The sequence below is a fragment of the Gymnoscopelus microlampas genome (assembly GCF_963454915.1).
Source record: "Gymnoscopelus microlampas genome assembly, chromosome: 22".
Classification (NCBI taxonomy): Eukaryota; Metazoa; Chordata; class Actinopteri; order Myctophiformes; family Myctophidae; genus Gymnoscopelus; species Gymnoscopelus microlampas.
The window spans coordinates 30,550,182-30,566,356 of record NC_139959.1 but is presented as its reverse complement, the minus strand read 5'-3'; the positions used below and the strand labels follow the sequence as shown (position 1 = coordinate 30,566,356).

General features: G+C 42.0%; 1 protein-coding gene across 1 annotated transcript; it reads right to left on the bottom strand.

Moving 5' to 3' along the window:
- Positions 1 to 491: 491 nt before the first annotated feature.
- Positions 492 to 16,175, bottom strand: hccsb (holocytochrome c synthase b). The gene is made up of 8 exons (XM_084048849.1): positions 16,041 to 16,175; positions 12,941 to 13,062; positions 12,156 to 12,203; positions 9,464 to 9,591; positions 8,743 to 8,891; positions 6,118 to 6,237; positions 5,867 to 5,953; positions 492 to 3,219 (listed from the first exon to the last, which is right to left on the bottom strand). The coding sequence occupies exons 2-8, from the start codon at positions 13,047 to 13,049 to the stop codon at positions 3,021 to 3,023; spliced, it is 840 nt and encodes a 279-aa protein (XP_083904975.1). The 5' UTR covers positions 13,050 to 13,062; positions 16,041 to 16,175; the 3' UTR covers positions 492 to 3,020.

The window sequence follows — 16,175 nt, the reverse complement described above, 5'->3', positions numbered from 1 at the left end:
AGTGACTATGATCAGCAGATGACAACTTGTTTGTTGTCATCCTCAGCAGTGGAGGAGAGTAACAAAGTAAATTTGTCTGTACTTGACCCGAGTATTTCGATTTTTGGATACTTAAATCCACTACATTCCAAAGATAAATACGGTATTGTACTTTTGACCCCGAAAAAGTACATTTTGAATGAACCCTTTTCAAATAGTGAAAATAGCAGTTTTGCAAGCTCACAACACATTGCAATGTGACACGTTGTAAGCTTGGAGATCTGCTTGTTTCACCATTATTTATGTGTTATTTGGAAAATATTTCCATTCTTTGTATTTCAATGTGAATCTTCTCGAGTGATCGCTGAGGGACTGCGTTGTTTACATGTCCAGGGGCAAGCAGTGAAATTCAAGTTGAAGTCGTGCGTCACGTGAATATGCCTGATGTCACAGCAGTGGCAGATTATGCCCAAACATTGTGCCAGAGAGACAAAGGGGACAGAAAGACTTAATTCAGAGTCAAAAAGTCCATCTTTATTGGTTGACTGGTTCATTAACAGGTCCAGTAAAATATGTCTTCAGAGTTCTAGTGATATCAATAACTACATTGTGAGGACAGACGCATGGGGGTATATGGGACACCCATGTCTACAGTCAGTCACTCACACAAACAATAAATAACATCCACCGGGACCTCAATGTTAAGAGAAATATTAGCCCACAATGCTATTGCTGATACCATAGACATAATATATGTACTGTAGACATTGCATTGGCTACTGGATTGTGCGTCCATGTCGCCGCCATATTGGCAGGGGCAACTTGACCTAACTCCACTGCAAGAAATATGCCTGAGTCTATGTAAGATAAGGTGTTTTTGGTTCAAATAAATTACAGAGTATCCTATATTGTAACTACCAAGTTTAACATTTGTAACAAACCAAGCTTCTTGAAGATTGGTTGAGAGTTTGGTTGAGAAACCTGCTTTAGTAGACATACATTGGGCATACATGCTGCATGCCCCTGCTAATATGGCGGCCGAGTTTGAGGCATAGCTCCAATGGACAGCAGCAGCCAATGCGCCATCTACGTGTATACAGTATGATGATACCTTGTCAAAAAGAGACGATATGTGCGGAACTGTTTCCAGGATAAAAATGCATTTCGATCCTCAAGCTAATAATGGGTAATAATACATTTATTCACATTTCTTTTAGAGCACCTATTCCCTTGGAAGCAAGCAAATAAGCAAGCGAGTAGGGCTGAGCCATATGGACAAAATCAAATATCGTAATCTTTTTTACCAAATAAATACCACAGAAGCAAGAACATTACAAAAATAGCATGAATCAGATCTACAAGCTCACAATGTGTTGCATTGCGACTGCGTTGTGGCCTTGTAGATCGGCTATTTTCACTATTTTTGAAACTTCTGGACAATTTTGGAAGGTATAAAATGAGGCTCAAGTTAAAAACCAGGACAAGATAACACCATATCCAAATCCCATGTAGTCCCAACTAGTCTCTTATCACAATGTTAATATAATATGGATTTATTGGCCAGCCCTACGAAGCAGTGTGCGGGGAAGACAACTTTACAGTACTGGGACAATATAGTGGTTGGGGCAGTCAATCAATCCTCCAATCCAAACCATTCACTTCAGAAGCCTAATTTATACTTTGTTGTATGACGGCGTTGCGCTATGAAAACGGCCCGATCTACAAGTTCACAACATGTCGCACAACGTGCCTACAGCTTGTGAGCTGAGTTTTTGGTGCTTGACACCGTCGTACAGTGAAGAATAAATTAAGCACAACCCCTAACCCTCCGATACGAAATCACCCCTCAGCATTCAAAACCACACACGCACACAAACCTGGAGGGAGAAGGGAGGGATTCTGATTGCTTACAATCTCAGAGCTGAGAACTTCTTTTTTTCTTCCTTTTGTTAAAAAAATAAAACTATACCCCAAATATAGTAGCCCGCCTAATGCACCCGCATCCCACCCACGGTCAACACGGCCCTTTGGTCAAACCCACTACAACTCTATAAACAATATGAAAGAAGCGTGCCGGACATCAAAACAGATTTTTGAAAGCATTCACATTTCCACTTTAACCCCAACCGACGATTCCATTTCCGCTCAACTCGGACCACGGTACGGCCTATGTAAGGTGGGTTTGACCAGAATCTGATTGTAGCGTTCAGCACAAACACTGCATGGATGCTGTACACCAGCGGTTCTCGAAGTGGGGCCCGAACCACATAGTCACAAACCAAATGGACCCTTGTGGCTCAGTAACTCTGAGAGTGGGTCCATTTGGTTCGAACTACGAAGCCATTCAGACAGACAGCGCGCAGCAGAGGTTGTGACGGTGGCCCGGGATACGACTGGAAACAGTCGGGACCCCTGAGCCTGGCTTGGGGTCCCAGAATTCCCATACCCCAGTCTGGAAGGTCAAACGCACCCAGGGGAAGGGTGCTTTTGTTTTCTATCAAACAATAATTCTAACAAAGAATCCTATGGGTTCCACTTGGTCTATCAGAGGGGCAGCTTCAGCCAATGCAGTAGGGAGAACATACTATTCCATGCAGCTGCGTTTAAAAGACCTCCTAATTGCATGACAAGCCTAAAGAAAATAATCAAGTTTCTTTACATTTAAATCAATATGATTAGCATGGTGAAAATGGGTACAGCCTGTTTCTTTGAGGTAAAGTTGAGTGTTCTTGACTTGCTTCACTGGTTTCACAAATGTGAAAAGAGGATTCCGTTCCAAACAAGTGTTTTAAAGTGTGTCTGCGTGTGAGATACTTTGAGTCCTTTAAACTTAATTTACACAAGTAGTACGACAATGTCACTTGCCAGAAAGAACTGATAAAACAAGCGAGCACCGTGACGCATTGGAGTATGAATTAAGTGCTTTTCGCCCAGTGTTCCTATTTTGGGCATGTTCTGGAAAACGGCACGCCTACAAGCTCACACAACACGTCAACATCCCGACGAATGAGAAGAGAACGAGGGACTAAGTCTTTTTTTTTTTAATCGGTCCAACGCCACCAGGCCACCTTCACGCGGTCCCAGACCGCGTCCATGGAGTCGAAGGCGGGGCGGACGTCCAGGATGGAGAACTCGTAGGTCTCCTTGTTGATCTCGCCGTCGTAGTAGTCGATGACGTAGCGCACCTCCTTCCCGCAGCGGTCCACGATCCAGTCATGGCGATCAAACGGCAGCTCGTACCTGAGGAAGGCACAGGGACAGGGGGGGAGCACTGAAACTCATCTTTATACACTGTATTAATATATATATATATATATATTAAAAAATGGACTAAATGGACGGGTATCCTTGTAAAAGTGTGCATGAGATTTGTGCGCATGAGGATGTACGGATGGATAAATAGATGTAACACTGCTAGAGTGTTGTATGAGTTACAATTACATACAATATTTGAGTAATTTATACTATTCAGTGATGTTGCTAGGTTTTCAATGTAATGGGTCCTGGGATGCAAGGGTGGTCTTTTAGATGGGTCCCAGGGACATTTTATGGGTCCCCAATTACACTCCCCCCCCCCTATCGTTTTCTTTGATCTCCAATCTCCATATCTTCTATGCGTGTGTGACTGTGTACATTATATCCTGATGCAGTGGATCTCAACCTTTTCAGGCAGCGACCCCCCAAAATAATCATATTTTAACTGGGGACCCCCCACCCTGAGGAATTAGGAGTTGAGGCACTTAATTTAGTTTGATTCAGTTCCACAGATACATATTGTGAAAATAGCAGATCTAGATCAGTGCGACCCGTTCCTGCTTTTCAAGACCGATACCGATATATATACATATATTAAAAAATCATAAATATATTTTTTCAAATGTATATGATTCTGTAGTATTAGCGCACCTTATGGTAAGAAATACTAGTAGTGGGCAACAGGTGGATTTAACATACCTTTGACCAATAGAATACATTTAATCATAGAACCTTTTAATCATTATTATTATTTTATTTTGTATTATTTATGAATGTAGTAATTTATTTTTACTATTTATTGTGTAGACTGAAAACACTGGCTTACAGTGGAAGTATTGGCAAATAAAGAAATAGGAATTCAAGAAATAATGAAGACAAATACTGACAATGCCTATGAACATTGGCTTGCAGTTATTGCACATAGTCAACATGCAATAATACTATTAGGCTTGTCATTGAGAAATTGAGTTGTCTTTTTGAGGAGAAGTGGAACCTTATAAGTCACTTTAAGTTTAGCATGAGGGAGAGGGTCTACCCTCTTCAGGGAATTAATTGTTATGATATCTCTAAGCTACAGAAAACATCCAGTTGCGTATTAAACATACACAAGACACAGACGATAGACAACCGGTTACTTACAGCTGCCATTAATTAGTGCTTTTGTTTGCCTTTGTGGTCAAATCAGGGTCAAATGCATAGGATCAACGAGCCATCGTTAACCTGCTAATGTTACACAGCTGATTGGCAACATGCATTAATCCACCACATACATCACTCTGATCTCCAAGCAAGTGGGAGAACACTCTAAAATCGGGGATTTTACTTTGGCTGGTCAATTTAAGATGACAACAGCAACAGAGATTAGTAGTAGACCTGTATGTATGATGATCAGTTATTATTCCAGACAGTGGTCTATCCAAGATGTTTTAACACGTTTAAGAGCAGGTCCTCATGCCGTCTCTCTCTCTCTCTGTGTGTGAGTAGCGTAGACTAACAGCGAGGGGCTGTGCTGCTGCTTCTGCCACACAACGCCGTGTAACCGAGTTATACTTCTCCAGTACAACGGTGTCTAACCGGAGAGTTATACTTCTCCACCAACGGTGCCTAACCGAGAGAGTCCATGTAGATCACAGCTGACAAATATTATATATTATCGGAGCTAATCGGAGCTGCGTCCCATGGACGCACTAGAGTTGTCATGAATGCGTCCTTTCGCAATATGGTGCGTCAGCGACGCAGGACGCAGGCCTACGAGCATCTCTGCTATTTATGAGTTATTTTTATCAGTCCTAACCGAATAGTGTTTTTTTTTTGTACATGGTTAACCTTGTACCCGCCCCAACTAGGGCTGGCGCGATTACAAATTTAAGTCGACGATTAACACATTGAGTGCCAGAGGTTTTTTAAAACAGGGTACAGCCAGTGCCAGCGTTTTTTTTACCGTTTATTGGCGATCTTTTTAGAGCTGCAGAAGTCACAACGATGACCCGGATGTAAACAAACGGTGTCTGGGCGATGGCCGAGGGTCCCGTCTAACGACTGGAACAATAACATTTCTACCGCGATCCGCCATTGCAGAGAGATCGCCCGTCGAAAATGGCTCGTTTTGACCACAAAAAAAAGATATGGAGATATTGGACTTTCTCTCAAGATCCCATCATTGGGGCGGATGCACATCCTTTTTTTTGGATGATGTCACATCCGCCCATTCCCTTTTAAAAAGGGTCCTAGGATCATTTTTAAGTTGAAATTATACATTTTTTTAAGAAACGTTTATGGCACTCCAGGGGTGTATTTGCAAGTTGTTACCAATTTATTACCAATGTGTTAATTGTCACTCGAATAATTGAATTGTGTGTTTGGCATTGAACATTGGAACATATCAATTTAAAAAAAAAATCTGTTCGCCCTTTAGGCTTGAAATAAAAAAAATCCACAGGGCAGATATGACAAATAACTGAAATATACAAAGAATTTATTGACATATTTAATAATTTACTACATATAAAAATAGCAGAAAAAGCTGATCTACAAGCTTACAATGCGTCACTTTTTCATGACGCATTGTAGGCCTAGCCCCATCACTAGTAGGCACAGTGCATTTATAGCAAGAAAGTGTCAAATAGCTCACCCCATCCAGTGGCGGATGCGTGCCCTGGGAGAAAACTCTTTGGCTTTACCTCCAAACCGTTTGAGAGAGGGACCACATGGACATTCCCTGTAGGAGACACACAAACCAACTTAAAGGGATAGTTCAAACATTTTTCAAAAATGATCAAAAATAGCAAAAATAGACCCCTGGGGGTTCCCGGACCCCCACTTTGAGAACCGCTGATGTAAACGCAGAAGAACAAAGTGTTGGTGGGTTGTTGTGTGACTCACCCTGCGTGGAGAGCCTCCCACTTGAGGATCTCCTGCCAGGCCTGCTCGTTGTTCTGGTTGTGGATCTTGATGATGTTGCTCATGTCACCAGGGCCCAGGTCATCCTCGCGCCAGCGCCACCTGCAAGTGTGGGAAGAGAATGGGTTATTTGTTGTTAACGTTAAGGACTGGAAAGGAAGGCTTGGGCTGCACAATATACTATAGTGTGATGTGGTTGTACAGATGTGTGATGTTGGTTGTATATTTTCAAGCACGGCTTTGAGATGTCGCGATATCACAACGACGAAGGCAGGTGGAAAAAAAACACTAGGAAAAGACGTCAGCTTGGTGTGTCTACTAGGGCTGGTAAATTAATATTCAAATATCGAATATTCCTCGAATATTAAAAAAAGATATAATAATGAATCTACAAATAGAGGGCGTGGCTTCCGCTCACTGTACAAAATATTTTTTTTTTATCAGATTCAGATATCAGCGCTTTACTGGCCATGTAGTTGACCACTTGCAGTCAGTCACTTGTCATAACAAGCCCGCTACAACCAGTGTTGCCATTTCGGCTTATTTTTCTCGCAAGATTTGGCTTGTTTTTGGAGGTGGGTTGGCGTATTTCTCTCACGAGAGTTGGCAACACTGGCTACGACAAACCAGAGCCTAGTCAGTGGCTAGGATACATGCACTTTTGCAAGCTGGAAAACAAACCGGGGAGTCTTGGGAAGCCAACGACTCCACGCCGGACAAAGTCATTGCTAAACCCGATCAACTGAAAAGTGTTATGTGGCGATTTTTTCGAATTCTGGTCAGTTACCTTAGCTCTGGTCCATAGCGATAGAAGGGGTTCTCCTTAACGCTTTCCCCTCACACCTGCGGTAGGGCAGGCTGCGCAGCCTCTCGTCTTTAGTAAAAAAATAAAAATACACTTTCGCTACTCACCAAAACAAAGACGGTTTTATGGAGTTGAACGCCTACTCTACTTAGTGGGAACACTCCGAGCCCCCGACCTCACGTCTAAAATACACTTTTTGGCCAGAAACCCTGTTGAACTGGGGCTCGCTTTACCAGAGTTTTGCAGCCGGTGGCTCACGTTACCGCAGTTTACTGTGCCCGGTACATCTGCAAGATCAGAGCACGTCTTTTTGCTCGGCAGGCAACGTTGTTAACAAAAAAAGCTCTTGTGGATATAATAACCTGTTTTCTACAATAACAAGTCATTTTCTATGGGGAAAGAATATATATTCAAAATATATAATAATATTATATTATGTGAGGCAATTGTTATTATAATATTAATAATAAAATATATTCGGCACATTTTTAAGACCAATATTCGAATATTATTTCTGAGGAATGTTAACTCATATGGTGCCATTGACGTGTTTGACGTGTTTTACCGCAATGGCGCAACGTACCAATGATGTGTTTGACGTTTATTTTTATTTTTTTTGGGGGGGGAGGGAATATTATGATCCGAAGATTTTCTGTTCCATTCACTTCTTGGTTAACTTATTACTTAAAAATGTATGTAATCTCGGCTCCTGTGTACTTTTATTTTTACTATGTATTTTTGGCCCAGACATGTTAATGTCAACGGTCAAGGTCGCGATGACCTCGTTGACATTTGTGAAACCACACAGTGAAGCCCTCAGTGATTAGCAACCATAAGTGGATCGATCATACTGGAGATAAATAGTCTGTGACTACTTGAAAAAGGTAAGAAATCGAAAAATCTCTGGCACTGGGCAAACACAGCCAGGGCACTGAGAGAGTTAACAGCCCTAGTGTCTACATCTCAAAGATTGGAGAGACCGTCACACTATATGATCGCCTTGCCCTAGTTAGTAGCCTGGCAAACACTGACACAATTATTTGTTCATAGATCAAGACTAATAAAAATAAAAATAAAACATCACTCTTTGCATATTGTTGTGAATATCATGAGAGTAAAAGGTCCTAAATGACGTCGCTTTATCACCACGAGATATTCCCGTTCCATGTGGATGTACTCATGACACAAACAGCCCATTTAGACCAGGAAAGAATCTGTGTGTGTGTATTTTTGTATTTCTTTGGCTATTCACAAATAGTAGATATACAAGCTCAAGCTCATAGATCTGCTATTTTTGAAAAAACGTGAAAATTTGTGCAAATCTTTGTATATATATATATTTTTTAAAGCATGCATGTTGCTATAATATCAGTGGTTGTCAAACATTTTCCATGTCAAGGATCACCCAAAATGATATGTATTTGGCCGCGGACCCCCATGAAGCAAAGATTTGAGTTACAAATGCTCCCTTTAAAAATATATATTTGTTGGTTTGGCTGTTGCAAATATTTGAATATATTATATTCAAATATCCGCACACATTCTCAAGATTTTTCAAATAATAGCAGGTCTACAAGCTCATAGCGCTATGAGCTTGTATATCTGCTATTTTTGAATAGCCAAAGAAATCTTAAAATGGCACAGATGCGTCCCCGGTCTTAATCGGTTAAATGAATGCCAATTCATCGCACAAAATAGATGTTGACAGCGTGCACGGACCTTTAATGGTACACTTTTAACGATATAATACTATCGCCCCACTCCTTTAACAATAAACATGGCTATGGAACAGGAACACTGACCCCTTCCGGAGCATGGCGTTCCAGAACATCTGTTCGGAGGGGTAGACCCAGTTCCTGCCTGAACCGTGCCGGGGTATCATGGACTCCTGGCGGTTGACGGGCAGGGGGAAGGGCTGGTCTGGAGCGGGTACCTGGTTAGGAGGAGGCATCTGGACACAAGGCAGACAAGGAAGGAGGGTCAATGCAACTATAAAATGGAAAGAATGGCACAGATCTGCATAATCCGATATATTGTTCTGTTGGTTGTGTGACCTCACGCCATGATTCTCAACATTAGGCAGCAGACCTGCATTTGAGAAGATTTTTTTTTCCTTATCTCGGGACCCCATTCTATAATGAAAGTTATTAATTTCACTCTGAGAATATACAAATGGAACTACAATGGACCCTGTACGGTTCCAATTGCATAATTTCTGAGTTACAGGCCCATAAACCCACGGACGCCACGTGACCTAGCGTGTATAGAGCCTGTTGTGAAACTGGCTCTGTCACATGGGTTCAATTCTTTGAAGAAATTATACTCTACATAAGTATATAATTGCACACTTGTGTTTATGGATCGAACTTCAATTTTGACTCTTTGATATTATTGTCACTATTTCTCCTGTGTCACTAATGACACAGCTTAACAGTACACCTAAATGCACATTTTACACTGCACCGTTGAACGTTACAATGAAAATGAGAATGTATCTAAATATGTCTGTGGTGTGATGGGTACCATGTTTGTCGGGTCGATGTCGGTCTTCATGCCCGCCGCTGCTCCCTTCATTGGACATCCCACAAACTCGTAGGCCCGGTCCTGATGTGCTGGAGCTGCTGGTGCCGCTGCTTGCTGTATGGGAAAATCTGATGGAGGAGACAGTAAATCGCACATTGAGTAGGTCTTTAGGATTACCTGCTATTGTTACAAATAATAAATAGTCTTAACACGCCAAATAACCATGATGTATGGAGAAGGTCTGCACTCCACACACTCAGACATTCTGAAAAAGAGCTTTGGCTCGAAACGTCACTCTGTCGGATGCGTTAATAAAGAACATCACTTAAGGGAGCTACAGTGTGCAGACCTTCTTTGCGCTTTTGATCCAACTCCAGCACCTGCCTTCAAATGTTTTTTTTGTACATGCTCAACTTCTTTTGGTCTCGTTACATCATCTGTATTGTCCATTAAGAATTGTTATCGGTGGTGGAAATTTGCCGTCAGTGTGTGGATGTATACAAGATTTCTCCTGAGTGAGAAAATGGCACTGTTTGATGACAACCAATTGCCTCACACTTACCACTTACTGGCTGTGCTTGGTGCACGCACGCACGCACACACACACACACACACACACACACACACACACACACACACACACACACACACACACACACACACACACACACACACACACACACACACACACACACACACACACACACACACACACACACACACACACACACACACACACACACACACACACACACACACACACACACACACACACACGTGTGTGCATGTATGTAGATCTGACATTATCATATAACAAAAGTATGAATCAGGCTTAACGGGAAATAAATATGGAATCATTATTTGGGACAAATGAATGACCACAAATAAACTAATGTGGTAAGTAATTTCAGCACAGCAGAAAATATGATTCAATTTGTGCTCTGCATCAAGTGAAGCTTAATACTGTTATAAGGATGTACAAGCAGCACCCTCAGTAAGTGTTGATTGTTGTGGGAAAATATAATATAGAACTCAAGATAGAAATCCACGGAATAAGATCAGAGTCAGATGTTATGATCAATCTCCACCGGTCAAAATCTGAGTGATTTATCCCGAACATCTATCTCAGCCAGGTTTAAATACAGATACAATGGCTCCGGTTACATGGACGGTTTTATTCGGAATAAATACACTTATATTCGGAATGAATGAATTCATTCAGAATAGAAATGCTCATGTAAACAACTCAATTGGAATAGAATATCCCATTGCGGTCTCTCATTTGGGTTTTGAGGGGTGGTATAAACCGTTTGAATCGGTATATACCAATCGGAATTTACCATATAAACACTTAATTCCGAACGCTCCTCTCTGTTTGGAATACATGCATTCTTTTGCACATGTCCGTGCTTAGTATGCTGTCAGAATTGGCCAAAAACTATCAAATCTCTAATTCGGCCACGGTTGGTGCTGAGAAGCGCTCGCTCCTGCGGGATAAAATGAATGATTCTATAGCGTCATTTAATAAGTCTGTAATGGTTAAGCGGAGCCCAGACTTGTCCAGGAGAACGGACGCTCCGAGGATTTGAGCCTGTGATGGAGGAACAATCTTTACTTGTCCTTGACATGAAACAGGAACTTATATAATCAAAAGAATCTATTCAGTCAGATGAAACGGTTCTTGTTTAAATAAAATTAAGGTAGCCTACATGAGAAATGTGACAATTAGCCTAAGTTTTACTGTGTCTGGTACCAATACAACAAAAGAAACTGGTCTGAACTTAGATCTGCTACTTTCACATTAAAACGGTGATAACAAAGGAACGCAGGCTCGCACCGCATACAACGCTGCCTGGCCAGGAGTCGGTACGTTGCTTCCCTGCCTGCCTACGGCCCACAGACCTTCGCCCCGGAGGCACAAGGGGGCTATTGCCTCCTCCCATGCCCACCAGGGGAAGCTCCGCCCCGGGTAGTGGAGCCGGGCGGTCCCTGGTCCATGCCCGGGTGTAGGCGGGAACCACGTCAACAGTTATATTCCGAATGAATGCTTTGGGTCATGTAAACGAGGAATACTTTTATTCAGGTCCCATGTAAACAGGTGAGTGGAACAGATTATGAATCTCTATTCGGAATGAGTTCATTCTGAATGAATACATGATGTCCATGTAACCGCAGCTAATGTGTATGATGCAACAACAGATGTTGAGTAGGCTAGAAGGACCCAGCTTGACAAAAAGGGGTAGAGCCTAAGACATTTTATGGCCTAATCAATGAATGTATCCAACCATACAGCTGTTGAAACATGCCACCTACAGTACTTCTAGTTTAGTTTTAGTTTATAGTTTTTTTTGTTCGTTTTGAATGATTATTATCTTAACATGACATCAACGATAGAATAATACAATAGCATTTCCACTCTAGCCAGTACATCTACAGTTGGAGTGATATTGTCACCTCCAGTGATGACTTGACTTGTGACCAGCCCCCTTAGCAAGGAGGCAGTTAACAAAACAAAGCCTTTTATGTCCTTTGAAGTGGCGTTTATACAGCCACCCAGGAAAGGAACATTTTTGGACAGCTTCAGCCTTTAAACCCATCACCATCTGTTGCTTGTCAGTTCAGATGTATACAGTGTATTTGATATATCTCATTCATTCTCTAACATGGTCACAGTTCTGTGTGTGACATATACCTGTTACAGGCTGGGCTTGGTGCATGGGACACTCTGACGGAGGAGAGACTGCAAGGAGAGAGAGAGACACAGTAGGATGAGGTGACACCAACTCAACACTAGAATCCACAAATAAAATGCCATCGTGACAAATGCCTTTATAGTTTTCTCTCTCTATCTCACAATGCACACAGATTACACCTGGCATTGTTTTCCGTACATGATTAAAAACTACTGCAGGCTGACATTAGTGTACTGTGATGTAAGAAACACAGCTGCAGCTAATAAAATTAATAATGGGTTTGTTAGATTTAAGTGTGCCACATTCTCTGACCACCTCCAGCTTTTCAACTTTATGTCTGTGTTTTCGCCCTGTATGATTACAATGCAACTGTCCGGGACCAGAATTAAAGGGGTAGTTCACCGGACCGGTAGGCAGCGGTTCCGATAGGAGACAGAAAGGAAACTCTTTGTGTCTCCTAACGGAACCGCTGCCGGTCAAATTATTGGCTTAGGAATGCGACAAAAATTTAAAAATATCCATGAATTGAAGTCTCCATGGGGTGACTAATCGATAGGAAAAAAAGTCATTTTGGGGGTGAACTATCCCTTTAATGCCACGTGTAAAATAAACCAATAAGCCACACGAGGCCGTGGTTTACCATGGCATGGATTTTAGAACAGCTAAAAGGCACGGTTCGGCACAACACTTAACAGAGTGCCTACAAACCATTTAGCTAACAATTTCACAAATAATATTTCTACAAGAAAAAAGTTCTCTCAAGGCTATAAAACACACAACCTACCTTTGACAGGCTGTGGATCGTGGTGCATGGGTAAGCCATGAGGTGGTGCGAACACCATTGCCTCAGCCTTGACGGTTGGAGGAACAGGGGTTGAAAATGAGGCTCCCATCCTGCCCACAGTCCTGTGTAGAGCAACAGAAAACACATACCATGTCAGCCACTGGACTTTTTTTCAAAAACAACCGATCTTGTGGATCAGACATTTTCAAAATAATCTTTGGCCATTAAGTGGTTACGAATTCTGAACATACTTATAGTATACTCATCATCTTACCAATTTCATCCAATCCTGAGACTACAGATTTAAGAGCATCAATTGTATAGTGTTACAGTTCCTATTGTGCCCGCTCATTTCTTTGCATCATCACTTCAAATTTAATTTCACTTGTTTATCCTGTATGATTTCTATCTCCTGATTGCATAAAATGGGTATCCCAACCTGAAAATGATTGTCTGTCAATACATTCCGTGCAGGTGATTATGAAGTGTTGAAGTTTGGAAGCACTTGTTGGAAATCACTCAATAATCCTGCGCTTCCAAACTCAAGCACTTGGAAAAATTATCACCTGCACAGAATTTCTTGACAGAAAGTATAGCACGTCTATGGTGCATGTTTATGAAACAAAAACATTCAAGGTTTGATATTGCAACTCTATATTCCAGATATTCAAAAAAGTGTGGTTGCAGCGAGGCAATTTTCATTTTGCCATTAAAGTGGATGGGGACATTTAATGCACTAATAAATCAATATCAATTAACAATGTAACCAATCTCTTAGCAAAATACAAGCCATCGATTCCCGGTGAAGCCGGTCAATTTGACATATGGTTGTGGGAGAAATAGCGCGGCAAAATAAAGTTTATCTAGAAAGAAAGAAAGAATAAAGTCGGAAGATTACTATAGTCTGGTTGCCCTGTTAAGCCAACCACACTAAATAGAATCTAAGAGTTGATAGGCTCTATGCACAGCAGCCCTATTATCACTTCCTTCCCAGGTGTTACCAATGATACTAATGAAGGCTCTGTTCCATTTAGTCTAGCACAGTGGTTTCCAGGACCCCCATACCTCTGAGAGTGTACAAATGGAACCTTACGGGTCCATTTGGTTCCATTTGTACACTCAGAGTTACACCCCTGTAAAGGGCCATTTGGAAGCCCATGAGGGTCCCTGGACCCCAACTGTAGACCCACTGGTGTAACAGAGTGTTTCCAGTGAGCCAACATGCACAACATCAGCACCCTGACTCTGTGTGTCCAGAATGGAACAGAGCCTTCATTAGTATCATTGGTAACACCTGTGAATGTCTTCATAATATGGCTGCTGTGAATAGAGCCTATTGCGCGGCTACTCTATCATGTACGGTCTATCAATACAGAACATGAATAGAATGAGCACATGAACAGTCCAATGTGAGTATGTGTACAGTGACTGTACATAGACTATACTAGACTTATATCAACAGTCACTATCGTATATGTATTTTATCGATTTATGACATTTTTATCTACGAGACTCTTAGCGATCACCCCCCGTTTGCCCTGGAATTTCACTAGTAAAGCCCGTATTTCTCCGACCATGTACAAATGCAAAATATAGGGTGCTTACCCGCTTGCCGCAAAATGTTAACTAGGTGCCCGGCGTGTTTGTGCAATGTATTAGTCCATGTGTTTCAACAAAAGAAGTGTTTTAATCCCGTCTGTGGCCGAACGCCATTTTTTCACCCTCGTTTACTTCCTGTTTACATCGAGTGTAACTCCGGCTTTCACCGGCTGCGCCCCGTCACTACCGACCATTGGGAATTTCCACAGACAGGCAGACAGGATTAAAACACTTCTTTATTGAAGGATATGGACTAATACATTGCACAAACACGCCGGACACCTAGTTAACAATTGGGGCAAGCGGGTAAGCACCGCATATTTTTGCATTTGTGCATGTTCGGAGAAATACGGGCTTTACTGGTTACAGGGCAAACTGGGGGGTGGTCGCTGAGTAAAAGTCAGACTCGATAAAATACATCTACGATGGTCTTGATCTAAGGCTAACTGCATACAGTATATATAGCCTACTCATATACTCCTTATATTCATATTCACTGAACAATGAGTATAACTATGTACAGTCTATCAACGGTAAATTTGAATATAATAAACAGCTTAGCAACTTAGATGCCAGATAGCATTATAGCATCCAAGTTGCTTTTGGCTAACGAATAGCTCCGACGGAACCTCTCCCTCCGCTGTATAGCTCCGAGATGAGGTTCCTCATTTCCCTCTGCCGTTTGAGCAGGACATTGTCGCACATTTTCCACTTTACATGTTTCTAATCCCTTTCTGCACATCGTATCCAAAAAGTAAAGCTTTTCCACCATTCTCTCAGGTGTTTTAAGTTCTAGCGCACCATAAAATGTATCCAACGAGTTGAATAAAGTATTTAATTTGCCTCGGTCCTCATCCGGTTACGTGTTTTTAAGACATTGCGCAAGAGTTGCGCCCGTGGAGATAACATTACTGATTCCCCTACTGGTCAAATGTTGAATTGCATCTTCTAATGCATAATATTATAGAACCGGCTGAGGAGAGAAGCGATTTAAACGCTTTTTTCAACTCGTTGGATAGATTTTATTGTACGTTAAACTTTCAAACATCTGAGAGCATTTCAGAAAACCTTTACTTTTTGGATACGATGTGCATAAAGGGGTAAGAAACATGTAAAGTGGAAAATGTGCGGACATTTTTCACCCAAACGGCACCGACAAACGAGGAACCTCACATCGGAGCTATACAGCGGAGGGTGAGGTTCCGATTGGAGCTAATACAGAACATGAAAACAACTGATTACAGGTATAATATCCTGTCATGGTTCTGAACTTTGGTGTAATCAGTCAGACACACACACAAAAAAATAGATCTACAAGCTCACAACGTTGTTAGCTTGTAGGTCTGTCCTTTTAGCCCGGGCGACACCTTGAGTTTAGCTCAACAAGCCAAGGACAAACGCGTCTCCCCAGCGACAGAGTGCTGACCGAGGAGGACGTGGCTCTCGGTCACATAAACGCGTCGTTTGTGACGACAAGGACACACTGGACACACGGACTGACCTGTTGTTGAGCGATCAAGACCCTCCTGTTGACCAGCCTTGGTCTATGCTGCTGATCTCTCCCACAATGTCAACGTGCGAACAGATCCACACACATACACAACAAGATCGTGTTTAGTAACAGATCCGTCGCTCG